Consider the following 27,676-nt stretch of genomic DNA (forward strand, 5'->3'; position numbering starts at 1 on the left):
AACAAAACTACATCAAACCATATCTGATGTTCATATCAATCAAGTTTTGTCACAGTAGCTTTGGGGGGAAAAAAAAGGCGGTGGCGTGGACAGACGGCATGCTGACATGTATTTTATGTGTGTGTGCGTGTGTTTGTGTGCGTTTTTGTGATTTATGAGGACACAAATTTGTATAATGACATGGGTATTACACTGGTATTACGACGTAAACATGAAATATGAGGACAAGTCCTCGTGTGTGTGTGTGCGCGTGAGAGATTCTGATTCTTAAAGTATTATACATTAAGTCTGTGTGATATATTTAATATCACACACAATTCTTAAAATGTTATGAAATATTATTACAATTTAAAATAACTGTTTTAATATATTTTAAAATGTCATTTATTCCTTTGATGGCAAATCTGAATTTTCAGCATCATTAGTCTTCAGTGTCACATGATCCTTCAGATATCATTCTAATATGCTGATTTGCTGCTCAAGAAACATTTTTTATTATTATCAGTGTTGAAAACAGTTTTGCTGCTTAATATTTGTGTGGAAACTGATACATTTCTTTTCAGGATTCTTTGATGAATAGAAAGTTCGAAAGAACAACATTTATTTGAAATAGATTTTTTTTTATAATGTAAATGTAAACTATAATGTTGATCAGTGGGATTATGCAAAATAGCTCATAATCGGATGAAAAACAATTACAACATTTTAGTATTATTTTATAATTTACTTTTTGAATGACATACTAAATAGCATTAAATCTAATCAAATAATGTAATTAAGTTTCATTGTAATTATATGTCTTGGGGGCAGAAATGGCACCATTTACAGAGAATGTGCTGTGTATTTTGAGAAGCGGTGAACCAGGAATGCAATTCACGAGTTAAATAAACTCACTTATGTCTCTGAGCTCCTGTCTGTGGAGAGAACAAAAGAGTTTAGGTGGTTACATCATGGCTGTCCCAGCAGACAGAGCTCAGTGGCTTAAATACAGCATGTCCTATTCACGTCCCACTGCTCTGAGATACAGCTAGTCTCCTCTTCAGCCTACTCATTTCTCTCAACCACCTCACAAACTCTGTCACATACGTACACAAACATGCTTCGGAGCCACAGACATGGATGATTGTCACAAGTGTGTCATACAAATGAGGCTTAATTAATGGGCCTTCCCTCTGTGCAATTAATCAGTTTCAACATCAATTAATTAGAGTTAGTAGATATGAGGGAGGGAGGCAATGACTGATGCTGTTGTCTCAGAGCCTGTGCTGTCTGATAATACTTCACCCATAATCTGTGACCCACTAACCACTTTATCAAATACCATATTTCCATTATTGCTGTTTTCATAAATCTTGTTGGGCTACTATAAAGGCTGGACTGTCTCGTGAAATTGGTTGACATTACTGGCAGAAGGATTATTTGCCTTCATATGTGGCCTCTGTTTCTTTGCTATTGTTCTTTATGGTACCCCTCCGGCCAAGACCAGTATAGCTGGTCACCAGGAAGTGTGTTTTTGATTCTAATGTCCCCACCGTGGATGTCTGGAGAAAGTATCTTTTAGCCCATCCCCATTTATCTTAAAAGGTTAGTTTACCTAAAAATGAAAATTATGTCATTTATTACTTGCTCTATTGCCAGCAATGTCACTGAACCTCTCACGATCCAGAAAGGTTCTAAAGACATATTTAAAACAGATCATGTGGCTACAGTGGTTCAACCTTAATATTATAAAGTGACGAGAATACTTTTTTTGCACCAAAAAAACAAAATAACGACTTTTCAACAATATCTAGTAATGGACGATTTCAAAACACTGCTTCGAAGCTTTACGAATCTTTTGTTTCGAATCAGTGGTTCGGATCGCGTAAACAAAGTCTTGTTTACTGAAATCACGTGACTTTGGCGCTCCGAACTTCGAAGTTCGGTGACATTGCTGGCAATAGAGGCCTCACTGAGCCATTGGATTTCATCAAAAATATCTGATGAACGAAGGTCTTACGGGTGTAGAACAACATGAGGGTGAGTAATAAATGACATAATTTTCATTTAATTTCATTTTTGGGTGAACTAACCCTTTAAGATATTTTTGATAAAATCCAGTAGCGTAGCTTAGCTTAGGACTCCATTGACAACAAGTAATTTCCACTTTCAATGCCTAGAAAGGTACTAAAGGTACTATTAAAACAGTTCATGTGACTACAGTGGTTCAACCTTAATGTTATGAAGTGATGAGAATACTTTTTGTGTGCCAAAAAAACAAAATAATGACTTTATTCAACAATTTCTAGTGATGGGCGATTTCGAAACGCTGCTTCATGAAGCTCCGAAGCTTTACGAATCTTTTGTTTCGAATCAGTGGTTTGGAACGTGAAAGTCACGTGATTTCAGTGGTTCACCACTGGTGGGCAAAATTGTTGAATAAAATTGTTGCTAATTAGCTTAACCAGCAAGATCACCTTTGTCAACCAGCTTTACCAGAAAGACTGTCGGTTGACCATAAGTTTTTTGCTGCTGATCAGTATGGCTATGCTGGTCCAGCATCCAGACCAGCACTAAACCAGCATGGAAATTCATGTTTTTTTCAGAAGTGGTCATCACAGTGCAGTAATATTTTATAAATAAACTTATTTAACTTAAATAAATGGATTCAAATGTTCAACCTTTTCACAGGCAAATCACGATTGAAGAAGGCGAGCAGCGGGCCAAAGAGCTGAGTGTGATGTTTATCGAGACCAGTGCCAAGACGGGCTACAACGTCAAACAGGTATGTTTTACCTCACCACCTTGTTCTGTCAGCGGAATGAGCGGGCACGGTGTGTGGGTGTGAGAAACGCTCTGCGTTCTTTCGGATTTCTCTTCTGAGGTGCAGTTGAAAGCATGATTCAGGATGACTAAGCGCCGAGGTGGGAGAGATCAGATGTGACGCGTAGCTCTGCTGTGTTTTCTCTCTCTCTCTGAAAGCCGGAAGTGCGTACAGCACTCTGTGTGTGTTGTGTGGGCTAAGGTGTATGTGTGTTTGTGTATGTTTGCGTCAGCTCTGTCTGACTGGATCACAGACTGTGCTAGTCGTTCAGTCATCCTTTCTCTCTTCTGTTAGAATGATCAAGCTTTGCATCGTTTTGTCAAGTCTCGTGTAATTAGTCAAGTACAAAATTCTTACTTATTGTGTATCTTTAAGTATGATTTTAGTGATAGAGATGTCATGTTATAAAATATTCACAGTCCTTTAAGATAAAATTGTTTTTTTTATAAGCTTTTTGATTTCAACAGTCTTTAAAATAAAGCAGTGAGCCACTCATTACAGTACATTACAGTTCACTGCATTAAAGTGATTTTAGTGCAGGTAAGGGATGTTTGACGTAAAAAAATAAAAAATACATAAAAATATGTAACATAGCAAATTCAAATAATGATTGTGTCAGTTAAAACTGATTAAAAATAAAAAAAGAAATATATAATTCAAAATATATTTCAGTAAATATGAAAAACATAAATATTAAAAACATTCCATTAATTGAAAGCATTTTTATTAACCAATAATCTGTATTTTTTCTCCGAATTTACCACACACCCCATAGCACTCTCTTGTGGCCCCCTGTGGGTCTCTGGACCCCAGTTTGAAAACCCCTGCACTTTGATAATAAGATATCAAAGTTCAATAAAGAGTTAAAATCATTGTTGATAATTATCAAGATGATTTGATACGGAAAGAATTCTTCCACCAAGTAATATAATGCATTGTCCTAAAATTGAACTATATTACTATTGTGCATTAATATTGAATGTACAGCCACAGGTGTGTTTATTTTACAACTGCCTCGAACATAAGTCATCCATTTAAAATTTAGAGTCTCTCCATTTTACAGTTACAGTTTGAAACTTGAATGTGAGGCTTATACTGTCATTACTCAAAACTAAGAATGAGCTATATTATTGTGCATTATTCCATCAGATGTACTGGACACTAAGCCTTCATTCTTCTTAAAGCCATGTATCACTGTTTCACAGGAGCTCAGCACTGACAGTACACTAAAAGACACTAAATCTCTGACACAACATATTATTGGCACCAGACGTGGAGCTGACTTGTTCCAGTCTCCATTACAAATTGAGATAATTTCCAATCCTTTACATTGTTACACGTGTGTGTTTTGTGTGTGTGTGTGTGTGTGTGTGTGTGTGTGTGTGTGTGTGTGTGTGTGTGTGTGTGTGTGCGTGGCTGACTGGAGCACATGTTTGTTTGCACTTTTGATTTTGACTGTCTAGAGCAGGGAGCTGCATTCATCTGAGATTACGATCAATACTGAAATTTTCTTATTTATTTCTCCAATAACAGCAACATTAGTTAAACTGATTACCTTGCAGAGGTAATTGCAAAATAATGTCTCAAATATTGACTGAAGAATTGCAGGGTGTCAAGTTCTTTCCAGGATGAAATTGAACTCTTGTGTAAATAATGTAATATTCAACATGTTTGGATAATAATAATTATAATAGAGTCATTTGTTGTAACAGTCTTTCATTGCTATAATTTGTAAGAATATGAAGTTTCATTATAGATGCATAGCAAGAGCATTCAGTTTGTACTTTAGTGTATGATAAAGTGATTCATTTTCTTCTAATGTTCTACAGCTGTTTTGTTTTTTTAAATTGCAAAAAATGCAGAAAGATTTCTGTTAGGATTTTGTGTGGGTTAAGATTGGGTTAGTATTTATAACTAGCTGTATTTAAAACCGTAAAAGTCAGTCCAAACCTGTATGATGGAATGTGGAACATTAAATATTTTGTGAAATGTCTTAGTGTTTTTTTTTTTTTTCTTTTTTTTATTGGCAATGTTCACTATGTTGTTTACCAACATTCTTCAAAATGTCTTCTTTTGTGCTTTGCAGAAAAAAGAAAGGTCGCTACGCGCCATTTACATCCCGGGCGAGCACAATCGTGCAGCCGACACGCTCACTGCCAGTTGTTTTACTCCCTGACCGAGGGGACCCTCGGCACGGATGCACTGGCACACAGCTGGCCCTGGGGCCTACGCAAATATGCGTTTCCCCTAGTGAGACTTCTCGCACAGACTCTGTGCAAGGTCAGGGAGGACAAGGAGCAGGTCTTGCTAGTTGCACCTTACTGGCTGAACCGAACCTGGTTCCCAGAGCTGATGCTCCTCGCAACAGCCCCTCCCTGACGGATTCCCCTGAGAAAGGACCTGCTTTCTCAGGGACGGGGCACCATATGGCACCCACGTCCCGACCTCTTGAACCTCCACGTGTGGTCTCTGGACGGGACGCAGAGGACTCAAGTGGCCTACCGCCAGCGGTAGTTGACACTATCACTTCGGCTAGAGCCCCCTCTATGAGGCGTGCTTATGCCTGTAAGTGGAGTCTGTTCACTGGGTGGTGTTCTTCCCGCCGGGAAGACCCCCGGAAATTCCCAGTCAGCTCTGTGCTCTCCTTCCTTCAAGATGGCTTGGAGCGGAGGCTGTCCCCCTCCACCTTGAAGGTCCATGTGGCCACCACTGCAGCACATCATGGTGTTGTAGGTGGCAGGTCACTAAGAAAGCACAACCTGATCATCAGGTTCCTGAGAGGCGCCAGGAGGTTAAATCCTCTTAGGCCTCACCCTCGTCCTTGCAGGCCTACAGAGAGCTCCCTTCGAGCCCCTTGAGTCAGTTGAGCTTAAAAACCTGTCTTTGAAGACAGTGCTCCTGATCGCGCTTGCTTCCTTCAAGAGGGTCGGGGATCTGCAGGCATTTTCAGTCAGTGAATCGTGCCTAGAATTCGGGCCGGCCTTGTCTCATGTCATCCTGAGACCCCGGCTTGGATATGTGCCCAAAGTTCCCACCACCCCCTTCCGGGACCAGGTGGTGAACTTGCAAGCGCTGCCTCTGGAGGAGGCAGACCCAGCCCTTGCGTTGCTTTATCCTGTTTGCGCTCTGCGCACTTATGTGGACCTCATGCAGAGCTTCAGATGCTCAGAGCAGCTCTTGTCTGCTTTTGGAGGTCAGCAGAAGGGAAAGGCTGTTTCCAAACAGAGGTTGGCCCACTGGTTAGTGGATGCCATTGCCTTGGCGTACCAATCCCAAGGCGAGCCGTGCCCCCTCGGGGTGAAAGCTCACTCCATTCGAGGTGTTGCTTCCTCTCTGGCAGACATTTGCAGAGCTGCGGGCTGGACGACACCAAACACATTCGCTAGATTTTATAATCTCCGAGTGCACCCGGTGTCCTCCCGTGTGCTGTCTACAAGTAGATAGCCACAGGTTCTCGCTTTCCGCGCCATTTCCCTCCAAGGAGGGGATGGGAGCGCTTATTCTGCTCCTCAGTTTAGTTCCCCAGATGGCGAACCCTGTGGAGTTCCTCCAGCATCTTGCGTCAGTCAGACGCAGCAGAGGCGTCCGACGCCAGGCCCAGTACTCGTGTACATGCCCGGTCAGTCAGCCCTTTTACTTGGCTAGATGCCCATACGATGCGATTCCCTGCGGGTAATCCCATATGTGTATTGTCCACGGTACGGTTTCCATGACGGTAAACCTGTGTCTTTCCCTGGGCAGCTCTTCTCTGCCCTCTCTCTGTGCTGTTGCGTTTCCTCCCTGGCTAGGTAGGACCTACCTCAGAGATCTTCCATATGTAGTACTGCCCCACGGGTCAGTCCATATGTGTATTTCCACACGTTACCTCCCTTCGGGCAGGGTGTGGTCTCTGTAGCGTTCCCCTCCCTAGGGACTGGGAACGCTTCCCTAGCATTGGTCATGGCTGAAACGTGGGAATTGAGTTCTGAAGCACTCTTTCCTGGGGTAAAGAACAGCAGCTTCGACCATCTCCTGAGTAAGGCCCCTTGGTATGGAGAACTTTTCTTTGCTTACTTCGGACACTGGGTAGGTTACGACGTTTGTGAGTAGCACTTGCTCTGGGCACGTCGTTGCTTGCCAGCATCTGCATCTCCAACACTCGTAACACAGTTCAGTTGCTATGCCGTTTTCCATTGGGACCACATTACGACAGTATCAACGTAACGTTGAACGTGACTGACTGAATGGGAATGTCTAGGTTACTATTGTAACCCCTGTTCCTTGAAGGAGGGAACGGAGACGTTACGTCCCCTTACCATAGCCCTGATCCACTGCTGAATGACTGGGATCATTGTCTCAACATATGGCCTCAGCCTCATACTGCCTCAGCAAAATATGAATGAAAATGAGTATGTCGGTCCTATTTATACCCGGATGTGCTGGGTGGGTGGGATCCGGCATGTAAATCTCACTGGCCAATTCCCGTTGGCTCGTTTTGTACCACGTGGAGGTGATTGGGCTCCCAGACGAGACCCCATTACATCAGTATCGACATAACGTCTCCGTTCCCTCCTTTTTGGCAAATGTTAAGGCCCTTTCACACCAAAAGTGAAATAAATAAGTCTCAGGCAAATGAAATGCATATTTACGCCTGTACAGTAGAGGGGGCGAAGCTCAAACAAACCTTTCAGCTATGCTGCCATTCTGGATTAAGGAAGAATAGGATACAGGAGAAGGAAGTTCAACACTCTTATTTCTAAATCTAATCTAAAGTAATTTTTGCTTATTAGTATGGTTGAATTAGATCAAGGTCAGCAGCAAAGAAATTGGTTAATATAGTAAAATTAAATACATAAAGTATATTTGTGTAATTTAATATAGTTAATTGTTACAAGTTTGAGTAAAATTCTAAGATTGCATTTCACTGTTATTCATTTTGAGGAATACGGAATGTTTTCGTGCAAGTGAGATGTGTAAATGCATGTTCACATTTAGTCTCGAACTACAATAATAATCATGTTCACACAGCGCACGCAACACCTCTGCACTTTATTTCTCTCAACATGAGAACAGGAGAGCTGTCAATCAATAAATGTAAAAAAGTAACTTGTGTTACTTATTTGAAAAAGTAGCTTAGATATTTTGTTGTAAAGTGAAAAAGTAATGTGTTACTTTACTGGTTACTTGAAAAAGTAATCTGATTATGTAACTCAAGATGCTTTTAATGCGTTACCCTCAACACTGGCTAAAATGTAGCCTACATTTGTCTGTTTTAAGATCAGGAAGTAAAGAAAGATCCCCAAGTAAGATCCCCAGGTAAACAAAAACATTGAACACTGAAATTTGAACTGAAAAGAGGCAGAGAGCTGAATGAGAAAGAACTTAAAATTGAAAAAAAAAAAAAATTGTAACTAACAATAGTAGCTAAAAAATATGTTAGCTTACACTTAACACTAGTTGTGTTATGCTAGCAGCTGCAAAGTGGGGATGCTCATGCTCACCCTTCTGAAATGTAAAATGACAAATGTGACACCGTATGATCTTGTTCGAGTTCATGGATGCGTGAAGCCTGTAAGTCAGCATTAAGTGCTCTATTTGGGACAGGGTCTGTCTGTGTTTTTCTTAATTGGAATGGTTTTGTGTTTCTTTGTTTTTGTCCCAGCTACATTAAAACATTTTCTTATGGCTCTCTCTGTCTTTCCTGTCAAAAACAATGGCCTGAAGGTAGTTAACAAAATGAGTGTTTTTTTTCTGACCCTCTCTGCTTAATGGTCCAGTGTGCCCCATTTCCCTGTGGCTTGTCCATTGTGATTGATGACATGAAATGAAAGGGGGGGTGTTGGCTACATAAGCTAACTGCCCTGTTTGATATGATTGGGAGTGAGTTGGGCTATATATCATTGCTGTATAGCCTCATATAGCTTCTGGGGACGGCCCTTTATAGATGATGGCTGTAATGGAGGTGTGTGGTGGGCCATTAATTGCCCTGATAGGAGTGGGATGCTAGCAATGCATTGCAAGTTTCAAGAGGCATAACCAGACTAAGTGCTTTTTGCTGTTCCTTTATCATCTTCTACACAGAGTCTGATTTAAAGGTCAGCAGGTGTTTTAGTCTGTGACATTTATGATTCTGAAAAGAACTGGTTGCATGGGATCTTCATTTCTATTAATATATACAGTATATTACAGAACAGGTCTGCTTCAATACACCAGAGAAAATCCACTTTTCTCCAAGTCCCTTTTTTCTGGTTTAAAAATTGTTTAGCTCGTGCTCTGCCAGAAAGCTGTACAATATAACAGTGGTAGTCACTAGACTATTTTATATATTGTTGACTCCAGGTAAATTATGCTCTGGTAAAAAAAAAAAAGAAGAAAAAGAAATATAGATTATAGCTGCGAGCAGCAATTATCGGGGTTCAAGCGCTTAAATGCCTTTAAGCACATGTTAAAAGGTATTATGTTTTATTTAGCAAGCCTGTAACCATCTCGATCATAGATGAAAAAGAACATTTACAGCCAATACAGGCAATTTACCATAAGAAATATATGTTTTTTAAAGCTTTTTAACAGTTATCAAGGTTGAGCCAAAAACCTAGGACTAGTTTGCCAAAGGTGGATTTTGAAATAATATCCAATATTTAACAAACGATTCGATGGACAGAGGCGGTCCTAGAGGCAAAGTTGCTCAGAATGAGGAGTTCTACCATGTGGTACGAATGTCGTGAGCATGTGTACGAAAAATGGTACTATACACAATCTTTTACGCACGTGTAAAACTTGAAGGCACCCCCCTGTGGCTGACTTCTTTTGAGTTTCTCACAGGCCTCTAGGGCCGTGAATCAAACAGGCACAGCAAGTTTCATTCTGATCGGCCTCCATTAACCTTGTCAGATAGCTGCTCAAAATTCATTGGCCAGTGGCAATCATGGCACCTCGGACAAAGACAATACAAGCCAATTTTTAAGTCAATCAGACTAACAGTCAAGTAGTTATAGCCATTTTCATGTTTTTTCGCTGTTATAGTGCCACCGAGTGGCCAGTCGCCGTGTCCTTTTTCACGCGACCACAAAATGAGCTCTTACATAGGTGTGCTGAGTTTGGTGAAAATATTTCATTCCATTCACAAATTATAGCCATTTTAGTAAAAGTGGCTTCACCCACTTTGAACGTTTTGGCAGCCCTTGGGGACCGTGAACTGAACCCCTAAATATACTGAATACTGCTGATATGACTTAAGCTGCAGTCACAATAGCAAAATTCTGATGAAATTTTGCAGACAAAAAAGGTCAGTTTTTGTTGTCAGTAGTGTAGATGTATGAAGCACAGCTTACACAGAAGTCACTTTCAAACTAGGGGTGGGAATCTTTAGGCACCTCACAAATTACGATTATGAAAATCACGGTCTGATCGTGAAAATCTAAATTTTTTTCTTATTAATTAATGAGAACTTTGCTAACTTTGAATGTCAAATTTATTTGTGTTTTAAAGGCACAATAAGTAAAAATTTAGCAGTAAAATATCCAAAAACCACTAGGCCAGAGTTTTATATTTTGTTCAGTTGAGTACTTACAATATCCCAAATGTTTCCAACTATTTGTAAATTGTGAGAAAATCACGATTTTAACCAAGGACACGGGACATGGCCGGGAGTCGCCATCAATGGTGTCATATCTGCGTAACCCTCGGTTTCTGGTTTAATTTTATAGAAACCATGGAAACACTGAAAACGCTTTAATATATTACATGTTTTATTAGACAAGGGAACAACTGTTTGGTTACATTTATAGACAGAAAACGAATTATTGTTATATAGCTCAGCACGTTTAGTCTTATTGTTTAAATCTAGTTTTCTGAGAGTACCATGCTTTTACCATGCCTCAGAGAAAAAATATTTTGTCAAATGGCTAATACAGCATCTTCTCCATCATACAATACGTTTTAATTAATTGCATGGCATTTATTTTTCAACACAAGCCACCCAGCATTTATTAATATGATATTCTAAAATCAATCTAGCTTACTGCAGTGTGCAACAAGTGTATCACAGCATCCGAGTGCACAGAGTAACTTCATAACATCATTTTCAGCAGTCAAATGTATCTAATATGATAAACAGCGCTGTGTTACCTCATACTCATGACCGGAAAAAGCGGAAGCAGCGACTGATTAAATCACTCCAGCAACCTCATTCAGCTCCAACAGCACTCGCCCTGCTCTGCTTCATGCTACAGTACCGTTAATAATCTCATCCATGAACATGATTTCTGCTCGAGTCCAGTCCCGATTCTTTTCCACTGGCTGTGAGGTGAAGACGACATCTCCCAAGATTCCGCGCTCAAACTCTGCGTCATCAAGCTACGCCTTTGTTTTGAATAGGTGACCTCTAGCGGCATATTGAAAAAAATGTACATATTATAGCTTTAAGTAAATAGGAATAGTTCACCCAAAACTGTCCTGATTATTTACTCACCCCAAGGCCATCCAAGATGTATATGACTATCTTTCCTTAAGAGGAACATTTCCAAAGAGAAATTAAGGTTTTGAAGGAAAAATTTTTGATGGTCCAAAATCCATTTTTAGGCAGCTTCAAAGGGGCTCCATGTGACCCCAGCCAATGAATAAGAGTGTTCTCTAGCGAAATGGTCATTTAAAAAAAAGTATATACTTTTAAAGCAAATATAAAGTAATAAAGTGGAGCAAAGAAACACATTACAAGCAATAAACAAAAGGTGTTTTAAGTATCTAAGAGTGCTTTAAGTATCTGAAAGTGTTCCAGACAAGAAAGCTTTCCAAGTGAGGGATTTTTCTCAGCATTATTGCTCTGTAAATGTTATTGATGAAATTATTGACAGCATCAGGTCTAATAGGCTGCATTCACTAATGCACAGATCTATTTTACCAATATATTAATACATGTCTTGTTATGTTCTTAAGACATAACTGTGTTTACATTAATTTCGGATTATAAAAGCATTTGGGGATGTTAGTGCATTTAACCACTTACACTGAGTCATGCACAGGCGTATGCTGAAAACGCCCATGAGAATCCTGTGCAATGAAGCCTGCGATTGCCCTTGAATTTTTCTTCAACAATGAAACCTTCGGCATGTTTATATAGTTGTTCAATGGTTTTGTGTGTTTTTGTGTAATTGTTAGCTGGCAGAATACGGTTCTAGAGCACACAAGTGCCATCGCACATATGCAAAAAAAAAAAAACTAAGCTTGCATTTTCAGAATCGTTGAAGAGAGAATTGTGATACTTCAGAGAATACATTTTTCCCCCACCCCTATCAAACCCAGCAGCTTTCTGTTGATCAGCGTGGAGAATTCACATGAACCAACTGAACCCCTTTGGCAAATTTGCATGGAAAGATAAATCTTAGATCACATAGATTATTAAAATGACTGGATTTCGCCAGCGAGCATACCTCGCTACCCAATGACTTAACAGTGAGCATTTTTGGGTTAAGTTTTCTGGTTACCAACACAGCCAAAATCTCTAACCGTGTCGTCTCTTCTTTCCCACAGCTGTTTCGACGTGTGGCAGCTGCCCTTCCAGGAATGGAGAGCATGCAGGAGACAAGCAAAGAGGGCAGTATCCTTTCAATGAGCTCAAAACGAAAACAATTCAACAATTCAGAACGAATTTACAAATGTAATTTGCTCTGTAATCAGTTTACTGTGCTGCATTCTACTTTACATTCAATAAGATATAAAAAAGCAAAAACTGACTGGCTTTCAATACTATAACATATGACCTCTAGCGCAATGTTTCCCTACTCTTTTTGTCTTATGTACTCCGACAACCCCAAACCAGAAACATATTTTTTTATCTCATATCATTAATGTTATTAAAGTCACTAAAAAAAACATACAATCAACACTGTGGGAGAAAAAAACATACCAAAATAGTACATATATAAACACAAATGGATTAAACTTGCCACATTTCATTGTTTTTCTTTACTTAAAAAGGAACTGGAAATCATTATTCTATTAAAAGTCTGTTTTATAGATTAACAAAACAAAATCAAAATCTTTCCAAATTAGTTTCAGGTTGCAAAGTTTTGTTTATGATTTTTATGATTTTGTCTGCTTCTACTATATGACAGATAAATTTGTATCAAAATACCATAGCATTTGACATCAAAACCAAAAGATACGTCTTACCCTTATACTATTAAAAGTTAGCCTACCCATTTTTTATTGTGTAACTACTTATAACAGTATAGTTATGTGCTTTTTATTATTTGTATTAAGCATTTTTCCCTGCTGTCTGTGACCCTATCCAAACAAAGCAAACAAATTTTTGCATCACAACCCATTAGTTGAGAATCACTGATATAGACAATGCAATGTGCAAGCAGTTGACAGGCAGCATTAGGTGACAGCTCTGTGCTGTTTTGCAGGAGTTTCCCATCATCCCTCAGGCTGTAGAGCTGTGGCCGATATTAGTCGAGTCAGACCATGTCAGAGAACAGTTCAACAGTCATGAACTGCATTTTTTTATTATTTTATAGTGTTTCCTGAGGTGCACTTATAATGTTAGTATCATATTTATATCAAAACCTTTTTTGATGGTTTTACCCCTCTAATTTGAACGCTCTGTTGGAAGGGGCGTGTCTGTTGTGAGTCTTTAGTGTAAACGCCCACTGCTATGATTGGATAACATCTTTGCATTTGAAATAAGTATTACACATTGAACTCTCTCGAAAACTTTTACTACATTTTTAATATTACAGCTGTCGAGATTAACTAATTGTGAAAAGTGTTGATTATAGCATTATATTGAGATCTACTCGTCTCCTGTCGCATGAAAGGTTGCAGCGATGAGCGTTGTAGTCGATGACAGATGACAGACATGTCTGTTGAGCCCATGAATGCAGTGTTTTTCTCATTGTAACTTTCTGCACTCTCATAGATGCTTTCATCAAAACTAATAGTGCAAACAAGATGTAAATAAGAGATTCATTGTGCAGTGTAGACAGCGTCATAACAGGAGTTTTGACGAGAGTCCAGAACTCAGTCACTGATAAGCTCTCTCTCAGTGGGCAGCCATTTGCTCAAGGGCACCTCAGTAATTTCCTGCTGGTATTGAGAATTAAACCCGCAACCTTCAGTTTACCAGTTTGACTCGCTAACCATTAGGCCATGACTGCCTCAAAAGGCCAACATTGCTTGGAGATGCAACCCAGGACCTCATGCATGCAAAGTATGCACTCTACCACTGAGCTACATCCCCTGATAGGTATTAGGCATTAGAATTAACACGGTTACTTGTTGGCATTACCAACCTGTCCATGTTGACATCTACCTATGTCTAGCTTCTGCATGAAAATAGTGTAGCTTGATGGGATGCACAGCCTTTGACATCAACAGCAAAATATTTTGTGTTGTCACCTTCCTTTTAAAAGTTGACATTAGAAAGCTCCAGAGTAATGAAAGTATGCAGTGGTCGTTGTACAACAGCTGTTCATCAGCATAGAGCTGTAGTATTCTGAGTGATCCTGTACGACTGTATTGCAACTGTTAGTTAATATTAATTTATTTTGTCTTTTTTTGACAGTGTAAAGTCTTATTTACCAAAGTAAGGTTTTTGTGGGTAATATACTTCTTGATTTTCATCATTCATGTCATTTCCACCATGAAATTCAAATATTGGCCTTGTTTCACACTGAGGCTAATTTATTTTCCTCTCATTATGTTTTCTGCCACATTCAGTCACTTGTTATTAGTGGCAGTGGAAAGTCTATTGCTATGGTAACATTTTTCTCTTCTTTATGAATATGTTTGCAGCAGAATAGGGTAGATTTCCTATCCAGTAAGTTTGAATGATACAAAGTGTCCTCTTTCTGTTTGTTTTGTGTGATTGATAGAGGTGCAGGGTGTGTTTATTGTGTGTTCTCTGCATTGGGTGTATGCTTGCATGTGTGTGGTCATAATAGCACAGGGAGGCATAAAATTGGGTTGGAGTAGAAGTACTTTTGATAATTTCATAAATACAGCTATGCATATAATTATAATTTGAAGAGAACATTAGAGCTTGAAAGGCAATCCGATCATGTGGCCTGACACTGGTCTAATGCAGCATCCAAACCCCTCACTCCCAAAAAAGGCCAATTGGTTTCCTGTAGTTTTTGTCAAATTGTAACTGGAATTTCAGGACACATGTTAAAATGAAGTACAAATTAATCTGATGTAATATGATGTATATCCCACGGCATATAAAAAAAAGTACAGCGTTTATGTTGTATCAAAATGTTGTATCAAAAATGATACAACATTTATCATTTATAAATATATATATATATATATATATATATATATATATATATATATATATATATATATATATAAAATACTGCAATATTCAACAAAAAAAAATAAGAATTGTCCATTTTGATTTCATAGTGGCATTAAAGGTTATGATAGGCTGTGCCTTTACAAAGCCCTTATTTGAATATGTTTTATATGTATATGAATGAAACCTAATGTGACAGATTTAGTGAAATTAAACAAATCATTTTACGCAGTCGCTATTAACCAAACTACACATACACACACACACACACATTACACCACTCACCACTTCGACATTTGTTCATGAATGCAAACATGAGCCCATTACATTTCAGAGAGTCGGCTGCAGCCAGGAGCAGCTGGTGTGACTGAACAAGCATAAACGCCCCACTAAACCCACACATCTCTCAGGGACACCAGTTAACATTTATTTGAATGAGATTCTTTTTATGTTGGCAAGGAAAGAGATTTCGCAAAAAAAAAAAAAAAAAGCTATTAGCGTTGTTTTTCATTTCAGATAAGGACCACTAGATGGCACCCGTTCTCTTTTTCCTGCCGGACGTCAGCTCACAATAAGTAAAAGGGGGAAAAAATGGGAAAATACAAGTGCTGTGAAAATATGTAGATCTTATCTGCTAAGATAGCATAACATAACAAAGAAAACATCCTTTGCCTATGTATAAAGGCTGTAAAGATGCCGTTTGTCAAACATGCAGCATTTATGGCTGAAATTACTCTTAATGCCTGGAGGAGTCAGTATTGAGGCACATTTTTAAGTTATACAAAGTTGACATAAAAAGGAATATCATTCCCCGTTTGCTCATAGTGTGATTCTTTTCAGCTTAATTACATTCATTGTTTGATGTCAGTTCTTGAAATTCTGAAGTTTTTACTCCTTAACAGCATTCTCCAGTGATTGACATTAAACTGGACAAACCACAGGAACCTCCAACTACTGAGGGCGGATGTTCCTGTTAATAGCTCACATCTGATTTACAGCATCATCTACACACCACATGCTTGTTGTGTTGCTTCCTTTTGGTTGGCTTCCAGTTGTGTTTTCAGATTGGATATTTGGCCTTCCCATCTGACTTTTAGTAACTGGTTGGTATCAGTGTTACATCAGTTTCAATTGTAAAATAGTACCTATACTTTAGTAACAAAATTGCCAAAAATCCTAAAAATTCGAAAAGTGAAGGGCAAAAATCAATAAAAATGTCAACTATGTCCAACATGTATACTTTTTGAAAATGTAGAGACGTAGATTTTTTTTCTTTGTTTTGTATTTTTGTATACAAGGATGAGCACTAAAACAGATGCAGACAAGAAATTATAATTTTGCCATAAAAAGCAGGATTAGAGCAAAGAGTTCATAAGCAAGAAGGAAATTCAAACAACGGATAACCCAGAAAATACAGCAAACATGCATGTTAGCCATTTTTAAAAGTATCATCTCAATCCTGCTGGCTACCGTGCACAAGTTTTTGTGACTCAACGCACTTCATTAAATCAACTTATTTTAGCCTCTTTTTTTTCTTGCTGTGACACAGAACTTGTTATTTTAAGTGTCAGGACAGGTTTTTGTTTATGTGTGTTTGTGAACGTGTCATTGCAGATCTCCTGAAACCTTGCCACATTCTGTGTGATTTTTTTTATTGTTTATGTACAGTTCAAGTTTTAATTACACAGTTTATTTAATGTTTCCAGCATTTATTTTCTTTATAATTTCCCGTTCGCACTAAAAGCAAACAGCTTGTGCAAACAACCTGATAACAAGGAAGGATCCGCTTTCTTCTGTAGAATGTTTGTCAGTCATTTATAGCGTACTGCAGATAGTCACAAGACTATGAACGTGACAGAGGAGCAAATCATGCACAACTAAACTTGGTCATTCATATTTAATTGATTGGAATAATTTGTTTGCACGCTGATTGATCAAACAGTCCAATTCTATTGTAAATATATCAGCTGTCATTTTCAAACAGGCTTTAATATCAGAAATGCAAAGATGGGACGTTCCTCTGAAAATAACTATAGTTCACTTTAAAGAATTAGCATTATGCAGCATTATAGTGTTTGCCTTGTGTAGGAACCCACTCATGTCTACAGCTGCTCTTTGGGCCAGTAAATTGTAGTGCACTGACCAGGGGGGAGACACATTGTGTAGTATATCAGTTTATTTGAATTGTATTTCATGTGAATCCTTAATGCACTTTTTCAAGAAAGAAAGTTGTAAATGTTTCAAAATTGCTGTCAAATGTCTGTCCTTGAAACCACTTTAGAGTTCAAACTGTAGCGTAAATCTCTCGAGGGTCACTGTACAGATAACCTATTTGTAAAGTTGATTCACATACCGCCAGACACAAGTCATGTCTAGCTATTTGTGATGCATAGGAAATGAGAATGAGCACATGACATAAGAATCAGAAAACAATAAAAATGTTAAAATGCCAGTTTATTCTTATTAAATCCAGCAGCTTTTATTTGGAATATGGTAAACTACACTGTAATTGACTGAATCATTCAGCACTGACTCATTAAAACCTTTGCTTCCTGCTTATGGATAGTCTGGAGATTTAAAGGGAAAATCAGATTTGTCTGTGCCAATGCCTTCTCAGATCACAGAGAGGTGCAGAAGGACGTCACTTAGCATAAGCTGGATGGGGGTTGATTAATGATTTATGAAGTTTTGTTAACGTTTTGTTTTCTTCACTTCTGAAAAGAAGTTCTCATTTGAATTGAATAGGGTGCAGACATGCTCCCTGTATGGAATCATATCATCAGTGTACCTGTAATACCAGTAGTCATTGTGATTGACACAACGCTACATCAGCCTTGGGTGAATGTCTGTGCGTGAGTTGAGTTAATGCTTTTAAGGGTGCAACCATTCCCTGTGTATATGTTTTAGCTCAGTGGAGCCAGCCTGATTGATTCAGAGCTAGCTTTACCATTCACACTGTATAGAAATCTAGCATGTCGGTCCAAATCAGTAAAATCAATAAAAGTGTCTTATTACCAAAAAAGTGAATATTGACCATTACTTCTCTCAATTTAAAAAACAACACACACACACATATATATATATATATAGTTTCATATACAGTATATGAAAGAAGTCTTATACACACGTACACAGAATGTCAAACGTTTTTAAGAAACGTTTTTTCATGTTTTTGAAACAAGTCTCCTATGCTAGGCCTCATTTTTTGCTTAAAGTAAAAACAGACATTGTGAAATGTTATTACCATTTAAAATAACTGTTTTCTTAAAAAACTATTTAAAATACAGTTATGAATTATTCCAAATTAGTATGATAAAACAGCATTATGAATTATTCACTATTGGAATGATTTCTGCAGAAATTCCTTCATGAAGGATCATGTGACACTGAAGACTGGAGTAATAGCAGCTTTGCCATCACAGAGATAAATTAAAATAGAAAACAGTTATTTTAAATTGTAATAATATTTTACAATATTACAGTATTTTATATTAATTATATTTATTTAAAAACATTATTCTGTTTTTATACATTACAGCTCTCTTGACAGTGTACACATTGTTTATACAGGATGCTGTTTATTAAGGTAGGTGTCCTCTCAAGAGATTGTAAACGTGGAAATTAGCCTTAAGTTATAACTGGCAAATTAAGTGATGCAATTTTACACGTAAAAGCTTTGCAAAGCTTGTCAAAACAGGTCAAAGCTCAATCCACTGTTTCTATGCAAACAGGTTTGCATTCAGGTGTAGGTGTAGGTGAAACTAGTTTACACTCTTTACTGAAACAATGAGTAAACTTTGTTTAGTTTCTGATCATGTGTCACAGATTCATAAATCAGCAGTTATCTCTTTGACCTACATTATAGGTCTATGAGGCCTGCAAAGCAGCAGCAGACACTGTGAGTTGACTCATTGGCTGTGTTTACACTTCAAGTCTTAATGCAGAGATATGATTTTTTGACCATATCCAATTTTTGTCCTGCCTGTTTACATTCACTTTAGACACGACTGGTATGCGATATCTGTGTTTACATTAACCCCCACCCAAAATGATTCTGCTGATTTACGACTCTCCTAGAGTTTTCAAGCTAGAACCACCAAACTCAGGTCAGACCTTTCTGTTCCAGACTGACCAGAGACTATATAAAACAGGTTCTGACTCAGGAAAAATCCCATAGACTTACACTGATGGAATGTTCAAATTAGCCAAGACTATTCAAACTCCAGGATACCTAATTTAAGCTGCTATTCTATATAATAGTTCTAATCTATCTATCTATCTATCTATCTGTCTATCTATCGTCTCTGTCGGTCTATCTATCACTAATACTCTACCGCATATAGCAACACCCTAGCAACCACCCTGAGTACCTTAGCAACTGCATAGAAACACCCTAGCAGCCACTTAGAATACCCTAGCAACCGTTTAGCCGACCTTATGTAGCTCCGCCCCTTTTCAGCGCCGCGCTCGTTGTCTTTTGACTTCCGGTTTGTATTTCCACAGCGATCTTACGAATTTATGAATGAACTGATCGTTTTAAAATCTTCCCGGTCTACTGACATTTGTTAAAACATCTGCTTTAAACATACAGTGCTCATAATAACTTTTGTTAACTCTACAACAAGTAAATTTACTCCACCAGCTAGTTATTCTTTGACAGCAATACCATAGAAATATACAGAGCTACCGCAAAAACGGAAGTTCAAAGACAATATTATAAAGATGGCGGCGCACTTGTTTCTCTGGCGAATAAGGTCTATAGGCTAATAGAGAAGCTTGTTAGTATATTTACAAAAAAATGTCGCGGTTTTATTTTAAAAATTCATAGGGCAGGGGTTGAAAACAAGCTTCTGTACTCCTGAATGTTTCGATGTGTGAGCAATTTCTTAAATATAAAGTTTCCCCCTCAGTTAAAAAAAAAAAAGCTGTGAGTTTTAGTGCGAGCGCATACAGGAACGTCTGCCTCATACATTTTGTGGGCAAGCGTGTCGCCCTCGCCTTGTGGTGGCATGGAATTCCAAGGAAAATCGGATATACGTGTTTAGATGTAGGCTAGATGTCGGATATGTTACGTATCTGATTTAAAACCACATTTGGAAGTGGCTCAGAAAGGATGCGAAAAAATCGGATCGCGTGCAGATTTTTGTGTTTACATGTGTGCAACAAATTCCGATCAGTGTCAGAGTAAAGAAAATCTGTTTTTGTTTGTTTGTTTGTTTGTTTGTTTTTGTGCCAGCATGAACGTAGCCATCGTGTAACCATAAGGCTCATGGTAGCCTTCAGATTTTACAACAGAAATTATAAAAACGATTATGATAATTTGTTCTAAAAACGACCCATAGATAATTGTTTTATAGATCATTTCTGTAGAATCAGTTTATTGAATGTGGTAAGATTTACATCTTTGTTTTTGGCTTTGTTATCTGTTATCTGCTCTATCTACTGCTGTTATCTACACAATGAAGCCTTCCAAGGAAAAACAAAGATAGCTCATATTATCAACTCAAGAATTCACATCAATATTTTGTTATTCGTTGTTTTGTTTTTTCAATATATTTTCTTAACTTTCATTGCAGTTCCATTTAAGTTTTGCAAAAGACTAAATCTAGAAAAGGAAAGAACATTGTAACAGTTTTTCTCAGAAAAAAACACATGCAGGTGTGTAATGACACTATTGGTAAAACAAAGTAGTCAAAATTCTTTCATAAATCTTTCAGATGTAAAAGATGACAGGTGTTTAATGAAAAGCATATATAATCCATTGACACGGATGAGTGATTTCTTTCTTTCTGTTTTTGGTCTGTTGGAGACTCACTAGTGAAATATCGGCATATGCTAACAGTATGGAAAATACTTATGCAATCAGCCTGTTTCTCTTGTTAAAAAGGAAAATATTATTTAAAGTCTTATTTAAAGCTTTTACCCTATAATCTCAATCATCCTTTACCCTAAGCAGTGTACTCATAACTTGTTTAAATCAAGGTTATTTACAGTGGTAACACTTTACAATAAGGTTCATTTGTTAACATTAGTTAATGTATTAACTAACATGAACTTTGAGCAATACATTTGTTATTGTATTTATTAATCTTCGTTAACGTTAGTTAATGAAAATACAGTTGTTTATTCATGTTAGTTCATAGTGCATTAACGAACTTTTATACTTTGTAAAATGAGCTCAGAAATGATGGTGTTAAAGGATTTTTAAATTTGGCATAAATGTGTAGTTTTTTTTAAGCAATAATTTTTTATGTTAATTAAATTTAATTTCATTGCCGTTTCATTTTTCATTTGCCTTTTTAAAGACTAGTAGCAAATCATAGTACTGTTATTATTTTTTTATTCTTTTGAAAGTACAATAGCAATATAAAACTTATTATTTTCTTTAGAAACAAAATATTGTCTTGTTATGCTCAAGATTTATCTCACAAATGGGTCTTTATATTTTAAAAAAGAAAGTTAGAAAGGAGTCCCTCAGTTTGGGGTCCATAGTATCAAAACGTTTAAAAAACCCTTGTTGTAGCTAGTCATATAAAACAGAAAATTAACATGGGATCAGAGAGAAAGAGACCAACAACATTTAGCAATCAAAATTTTTAATTTAAAATAATGAATAAGTTATATAAATAGCAAAGCTTAAAATAACTTAAAGAGTCTATTTGAGACACCAAGGGTGATCAGAATCTTTCACGAGATGCCATCTGCTCCAAAAGTCTTGCTTCGCATCTGGGACCCTCTCCCTCTTGGGACAGCTGAAACAAATCCGGCCTCAGCAGCTGGGATGGATTAAGGGTGGAATATCTAATGAGAAGCTCTCCTCGGATGGAGGAGCGGGATGCAGGCTTGTAGCTATTCAAGTGGAAAATGCAGTCGGAGAAGCACATGGAGGGGATTGTGTTTGTTTAAAGGACCCTGTCTATGGCCGACTGTTGATCCTGCTTTTTCAGTATGCCAGGCATAATTAGCACATGGCATACGCTTTTAATGACAGCAGAAAAACAGACGGTGAAAGTCTATTGTTGATATTGTTAATCCACTGTTCTGCTTTTCAGAATATCTCTTCTGATGAAACCCTTCGCCATGACATAATTTGTCTGTGTTGAGAGACAAAACAAAAAGTTAGCAAAACTGAAAATGTTAAAAAAAAAAAATCTACTTTTGATAGTTTTTAGAGACTACAGAATTTTTGATCTTTGCAAACATGACAGTATTGTGATCACTGAGATATTAAAAGGATAGTTCACCCAGAAATGAACACTGTGTCATCATTTACTCATCATTTATTCACCTATGTGTGACCCTGGACCATAAAACCAGTCATAAGTCGCACGGGTATATTTGTAGCAGTAGCCAACAATGCATTGTATGGGTCAAATTATCATGAAGATATTTTGTAATTATATCAAAAATGTATTTTTGTGAGTGGATATGCATTGCTAAGGACTTCATTTGGACAACTTTAAAGGCGATTTTCTCCATTTTTTTTTTTTTTTTTTTTTTTTTGCACCCTCAGATTCCAGATTTTCAAATAGTTGTATCTTGGCCACATATTGTCCTATCCTAACAAACCATACATCAATGGAAATCATTCAGCTTTCAGATGATGTATAAATCTCAACTTCAAAAAAACTGACCCTTATGACTGGCTTTGTGGTCCAGGGTCACAAATGTCATTCCATTTTTTTCAACTGTTTTTCAAACACAAAAAGAGCAACATGAGCATTGGTAAATGACTGAATTTTCATTGGTGGGTGAATAAACTAAATATAAAATGACTTTCGACATGGCATTTTTGAACTGTGTCATTCATTACAGTAGAAGGAAGACTCACACATTGCAGGTGGGAACAATCCTCTCTTCAGGGTGTCTGGAAAATGTCATTCTCTTCAGGAAAGATGGGAGTCGGAATTTAGGTCTGTATTGTTTTGGCACTGGACTAAAACCAGAGACAAGAGGAAAAAAAGGTATGAATGGGAACACAAATGCATTCAGGACTTATTTTTGTCACAACATAGTTACTACTACACAGACACTCTGAGGTTTCTTCTTTAATTAATCATAAAAAGTCATTCAGAGATTTGAGACCAAATGCTTTACTAACAAGACCTCACGTAACAACGGGTGTACGATTTCTGCTAGTATTTTGGCTACTTATAAACAGAATCAGGTGATATTGAGGTTGCTGATTCAAAAGGCTCACTTGACTCTGTAAATTAATTTTAGCATCTGGTTGCATGTTACACATTAGTCACCAGAAGGTAGGCTACTTGGGTCAGCGAAGTAAAGGAAAAATCTTTTTTAAAAAAAAATCTAGTTTAAAACGCATGTAGCCTACCAAGTTCCATTTTTAACAAACATTTACAGGGACTCTAAAAGTATCATAAAATAAAAAGTAATAACACATTGCATTTATAACGTAAATTCATGAGTTCGCTTGCCCATTCAGTCTTGACGGTTAATAGTAAAACGAACTTGGCTTGCTGTCTGCGGAGGAGGCTCGAGCCCGAAGTTCGGCTCGAGCTCCGAGTTAAAACCCCCAAAATGAATTTATGAAGACAGCAAGCTGGTCGAGACTGTGAATGGCTTAGTGATAAAAATTTGTCAATGGAATGACGCGGTGTTTGCGGCTTATATAGTACGCGCGTAATGATGATTGACAGTTGTTTAGGATCCTCCCGAACCTACGTTTGGAACTTCATTACATTTTTGAAAGTTCTTGAACATATTTTTTTAATACAAATAATACGAATTCTGTCATCATTTACTCACTCTCAAGTTGTTCCAAACCTGTATGAATTTCTTTCTTCTGCTGAACACAAAAGATGATATTTTGAAGAATATGGTTTTTCCATAGTATGGAAAAAATACTATGGATGTCAATGGGGCCCATCAACTGTTTGGTTACTGACATTCTTCAAAACAGGCGCGCCGTTGACACGGGGGACAGGGGGGTCAGGACCCCCGCAGTTTTGAAAAGACAGAAATCGACCCCCGCACTTTAGATAAGGGCTGCTTCAATCAGTCGCACTATATCATCTTTTAGCTTAGGATATTTTCTTTCAAATGAGACCATTTTCACGTTTCTGTGAGCTTTCGTTTGTAAATAATCAACTGTTTTGTCGCGGATGTGAACAGGAAATGCGCTCTCCAACGGAGAAAAACGCGATCTCCAAACAATCGATCAAAGCGTGCTAACGTTTTAGGACAGGTCGATGGTATATAAATCATGCCCAAACGTTAGCGTTTGTCAATCAAGCCAAACCGTCCATTCAGAAACCGAGAAATTTGACACTTTAAGGTAAGGAGGCTGATCTCTCAGGTTGACGCGCGAGCTGGCTTGACTGAAGTTTTCGTGAGGATATAGTTTATGGACTGTTTTGATTTCGGTAATTACATCTAGAAAGGTAAAAGCATTGATGGCATCTATAAAAGAGATATCTGAAAGCGAAACGAAAGTGATTATTGCCTCGACCAGCGTGTATCCTGCGCCCCTGCTTCAAAATATCATCATTTGTGTTCAGCAGAACAAAGAAATTCATACAGGTTTGGAACAACTTGAGGGTGAGTAAATGATGACAGAATTTTCATTTTTGGGTGAACTATCCCTTTAATGCTTTCTTTTTGAGAATTTTATTCTTGTAATGGCTTTTTTTCTATCATCAGGATCATTTTTTACAAAAAAAAATAAAAAAATAATTGCATTTTTGAATAAACAAATAGATCATGTTGTCATGTCAGTAACCCACTCACCATTCAGCCTGTGATGAGGGCAGCACCTGTATATTAGAGTTTTTCTCCTCGTTCTTCTTTTCCTGCTGTCTCTCGTTCTCTTCCTCCTCCTGTTCTTCACAAATGTTGTCCCACAGTTGGCTATTAACAAAAAGAGCCTCCTGCAAGCTGAGGCCACGGTCCAGACAGGTCACCTGACGACAGAGGGGACAGCGAATGGTGCGCAGGCCGCTGTAATACTTCCCCATTGTCTCCAGACAGGGGGTGCAGAATGTGTGGTTACAGTGGAGAGTCCTGGGAACGCGGTCGAGGCGAGAGTAACGCTGGTAACAGACCCCACATTCCTGATCCTCAAACAGCACCATGGCTGAAAACTGGTACTTTTATATTGATGATATAGTGATTTTGTAGTTCTGTCTTCTGGAAAGTGTTTAGCGTACTCTGCAAAAACAAACAAAAAAGATGTAACTTTTAGGTGTACTTCATATATATGGACATAACTGTAAAGGCAGCGTTCACCCAAAAATGACTTTCTTAATACTCAAAAGAGGATATTTCAAAAAAGTTTTTTTTTTGCCCATTCAATGAATGTCAGTGGGGTCTAATGTTGTTTGCACACCACAATGTTCTCCAAAATATCTTTCTTTGTATTCAGCATTAGAAAGAAATGCATTCAAATTTGGAACAACACGAGTAAACAATGACCGAATTTACATATTTTAAACACTATCCCTTTAAGCACAATGAAATGACAGTTAAAATCTTGAAGCAGATGGCAAAGCCATCATTGACTCTCACCAAGCATTCATTCTTATAGTATTCTACTCTAATGCTGCAGACCACCTGTTCATCCAGAATATTATATTATTTAATTTGACCTCTGAAGGGTTGACCTATGACCTCATTCTGAGTACTAATGCAGACAATACAATACTGCAATACTGAAGAGTGACAAGATCTCTGGTTTCTGCAGCCATGAGAACATTGCTCCTACATAATATATCACGTTTAGTTAGTTTTGTTGTCTTGTTAGTGATGGTCAGGTAAAATATTATATGAGAAACATCTTTAGTCAAACTGTAACTTGACTTTTATGTCAAACCATTTGAACAGTGTGTTCTTTCTTTATTGTGTTAAAAAGCACACTGCAAAAATCACTCAGTTAATGAACATTTATGTCCTATTTCCCAGTGAAAACATCTAAACACCCTTAATTAAAATGAGAAGCAATGTTGCATAAAATATTAAGGCTTATTTTTCAGAGAATACATCTTGAATTAAGCTTATTTCTTCAACCTCAAAGCTCACTAAACTGTTAGACAAACACTTTAAACAAGGATAACTTCAATAATGTAAGAAAAAACTCAAATTATCTTAATACTCAAGTAAGACACAAAAAGTCTTAATATATGCACTTTTCTAAAGTAAATGTATTTTGTTTTAAGGATGTTTGGATATTTTACTGCAAAACAAGACAAAATACTGATTAAAAGACTTCACATACAAGGCTTAAGCCTAGTCTCAGTCTAAAATGTATGTTTGAACTATTTTCACTGAAAGAAATATCTTAAAATATGTCACTGCCATTGTTTTGTCTCAAGGTACACACCAGTAAACGTTTATAAAAGCTACTTAAATGTCCTAATTTAACTAAGGTCTACTCCTAGCTAACCCCTGTCTGTGAAACCAGGCCTAAGATAGTTTGCTGTGTAACTTAATATTAAAATATTTTTAATCTATTTTATGAAACACAAACAAAAATAAATGTAAATCAACCTTAGTTTTTGAAAGAAACTAAGAAATCAAGAAATGTACTTACAGAACAATTAATAGTAGTTCAGTTCTCTGTAAGGGCTGTTGCAGATCTTTAGTCAGAAGATTAACTCATCTGAGTGAGAATTAGTGGGTGTGTGAATAAGAGCAAACTGGCTCTGCTGTCAGTGTGAATAACAGCCGCGTGTTTTAAAGAGGCTGTGGAGTCGTGGGGGAGGTGATATCTGCCTTTCTCCTCCCCCATTGACACGTCAAGCAAAGCTTTCTCGAGTAAAGAGTTATTTAGAATTCCAGTGTACCTCCATATATCTCCTCATACAGAAAAGTCAAGAAATCAGAAATTCCATGACGACAAAACATGATAAGGAAAAACTTGCAGGAAAGAACCATGAGGGGGAACTCTCTTCTGTGGTAAATATTGAAATACAGTCTATAAAATTAGATAATAATTCTAATATAATGATTATAATATTTGTAAATGGATAATTGACAAATGTAGTCAGCTATCAGAAAAAGGGCTATCAAATGTCTTTTTCCCAGACACCATTTAGGGGATGCAAGATGTGGTTGGTAATATCCTTGAATAGTTCTGCTTTCATCAGTCTCGACTGACCTGATGAAAGCAGAACTATTCAAGGATATTACCAAGGATACTGGTTTCTGGGAAAAAAGCCATTTGATAGCCCTTTTTCTGCTGACTATATTTGTCAATTATCCATTTACAAATATTATAGTCATTATATTAGAATTAGAGACTTGAGGGACCTTCTGAGGGTCATATCAGCACAGGCAGGATAGAAAAACAGAAGAAAAGAGAAGAAAAGGGGGAAAATACTGATCATGTATGTTCAATGTTGTAGGTACACAGTGTCCTAAACTTAGAGTAGTCATAATATGAATAGGTTATTAATAAAAATTATAATAGATTATTCTGAAATAATGGGAAACATTTTTGTAAATATATATATATATATATATATATATAAAATGTTTTTTAGTCTTCTTGATACTACAATATGTTCTCAGGTAATAGTTGGAGCCCCTGATTATTTTTGTCCATGTTAACTTTAAATGTATATTGACGATGTTAG

General features: G+C 37.4%; 2 protein-coding genes across 3 annotated transcripts in view; one reads left to right on the forward strand and one right to left on the reverse strand.

Annotated features, from left to right (window-relative positions):
• Positions 1 to 18,110, forward strand: part of rab6ba (RAB6B, member RAS oncogene family a) — a 93,506-nt gene extending 75,396 nt beyond the window's left edge. For both annotated transcript variants that reach the window (XM_051897775.1, XM_051897776.1), the window contains exons 6-8: positions 2,671 to 2,764; positions 12,311 to 12,377; positions 15,996 to 18,110. In XM_051897775.1, the coding sequence (XP_051753735.1) occupies positions 2,671 to 2,764; positions 12,311 to 12,377; positions 15,996 to 16,060 (226 nt within the window). In that variant the 3' untranslated portion in view covers positions 16,061 to 18,110. The remainder of the gene's footprint in view (positions 1 to 2,670; positions 2,765 to 12,310; positions 12,378 to 15,995) is intronic.
• Positions 18,111 to 21,406: 3,296 nt separating this feature from the next.
• im:7152348 (uncharacterized protein LOC559250 homolog) lies at positions 21,407 to 26,748 on the reverse strand. The gene is made up of 4 exons (XM_051898287.1): positions 26,632 to 26,748; positions 24,834 to 25,253; positions 22,915 to 23,019; positions 21,407 to 22,177 (listed from the first exon to the last, which is right to left on the reverse strand). Exons 2-4 carry the CDS (start codon positions 25,175 to 25,177, stop codon positions 22,132 to 22,134), a joined length of 495 nt encoding a protein of 164 aa, XP_051754247.1. The 5' UTR covers positions 25,178 to 25,253; positions 26,632 to 26,748; the 3' UTR covers positions 21,407 to 22,131.
• Between the last annotated feature and the right edge of the window lie 928 nt (positions 26,749 to 27,676).

The sequence above is a fragment of the Ctenopharyngodon idella genome, chromosome 6 (assembly GCF_019924925.1).
Source record: "Ctenopharyngodon idella isolate HZGC_01 chromosome 6, HZGC01, whole genome shotgun sequence".
Classification (NCBI taxonomy): Eukaryota; Metazoa; Chordata; class Actinopteri; order Cypriniformes; family Xenocyprididae; genus Ctenopharyngodon; species Ctenopharyngodon idella.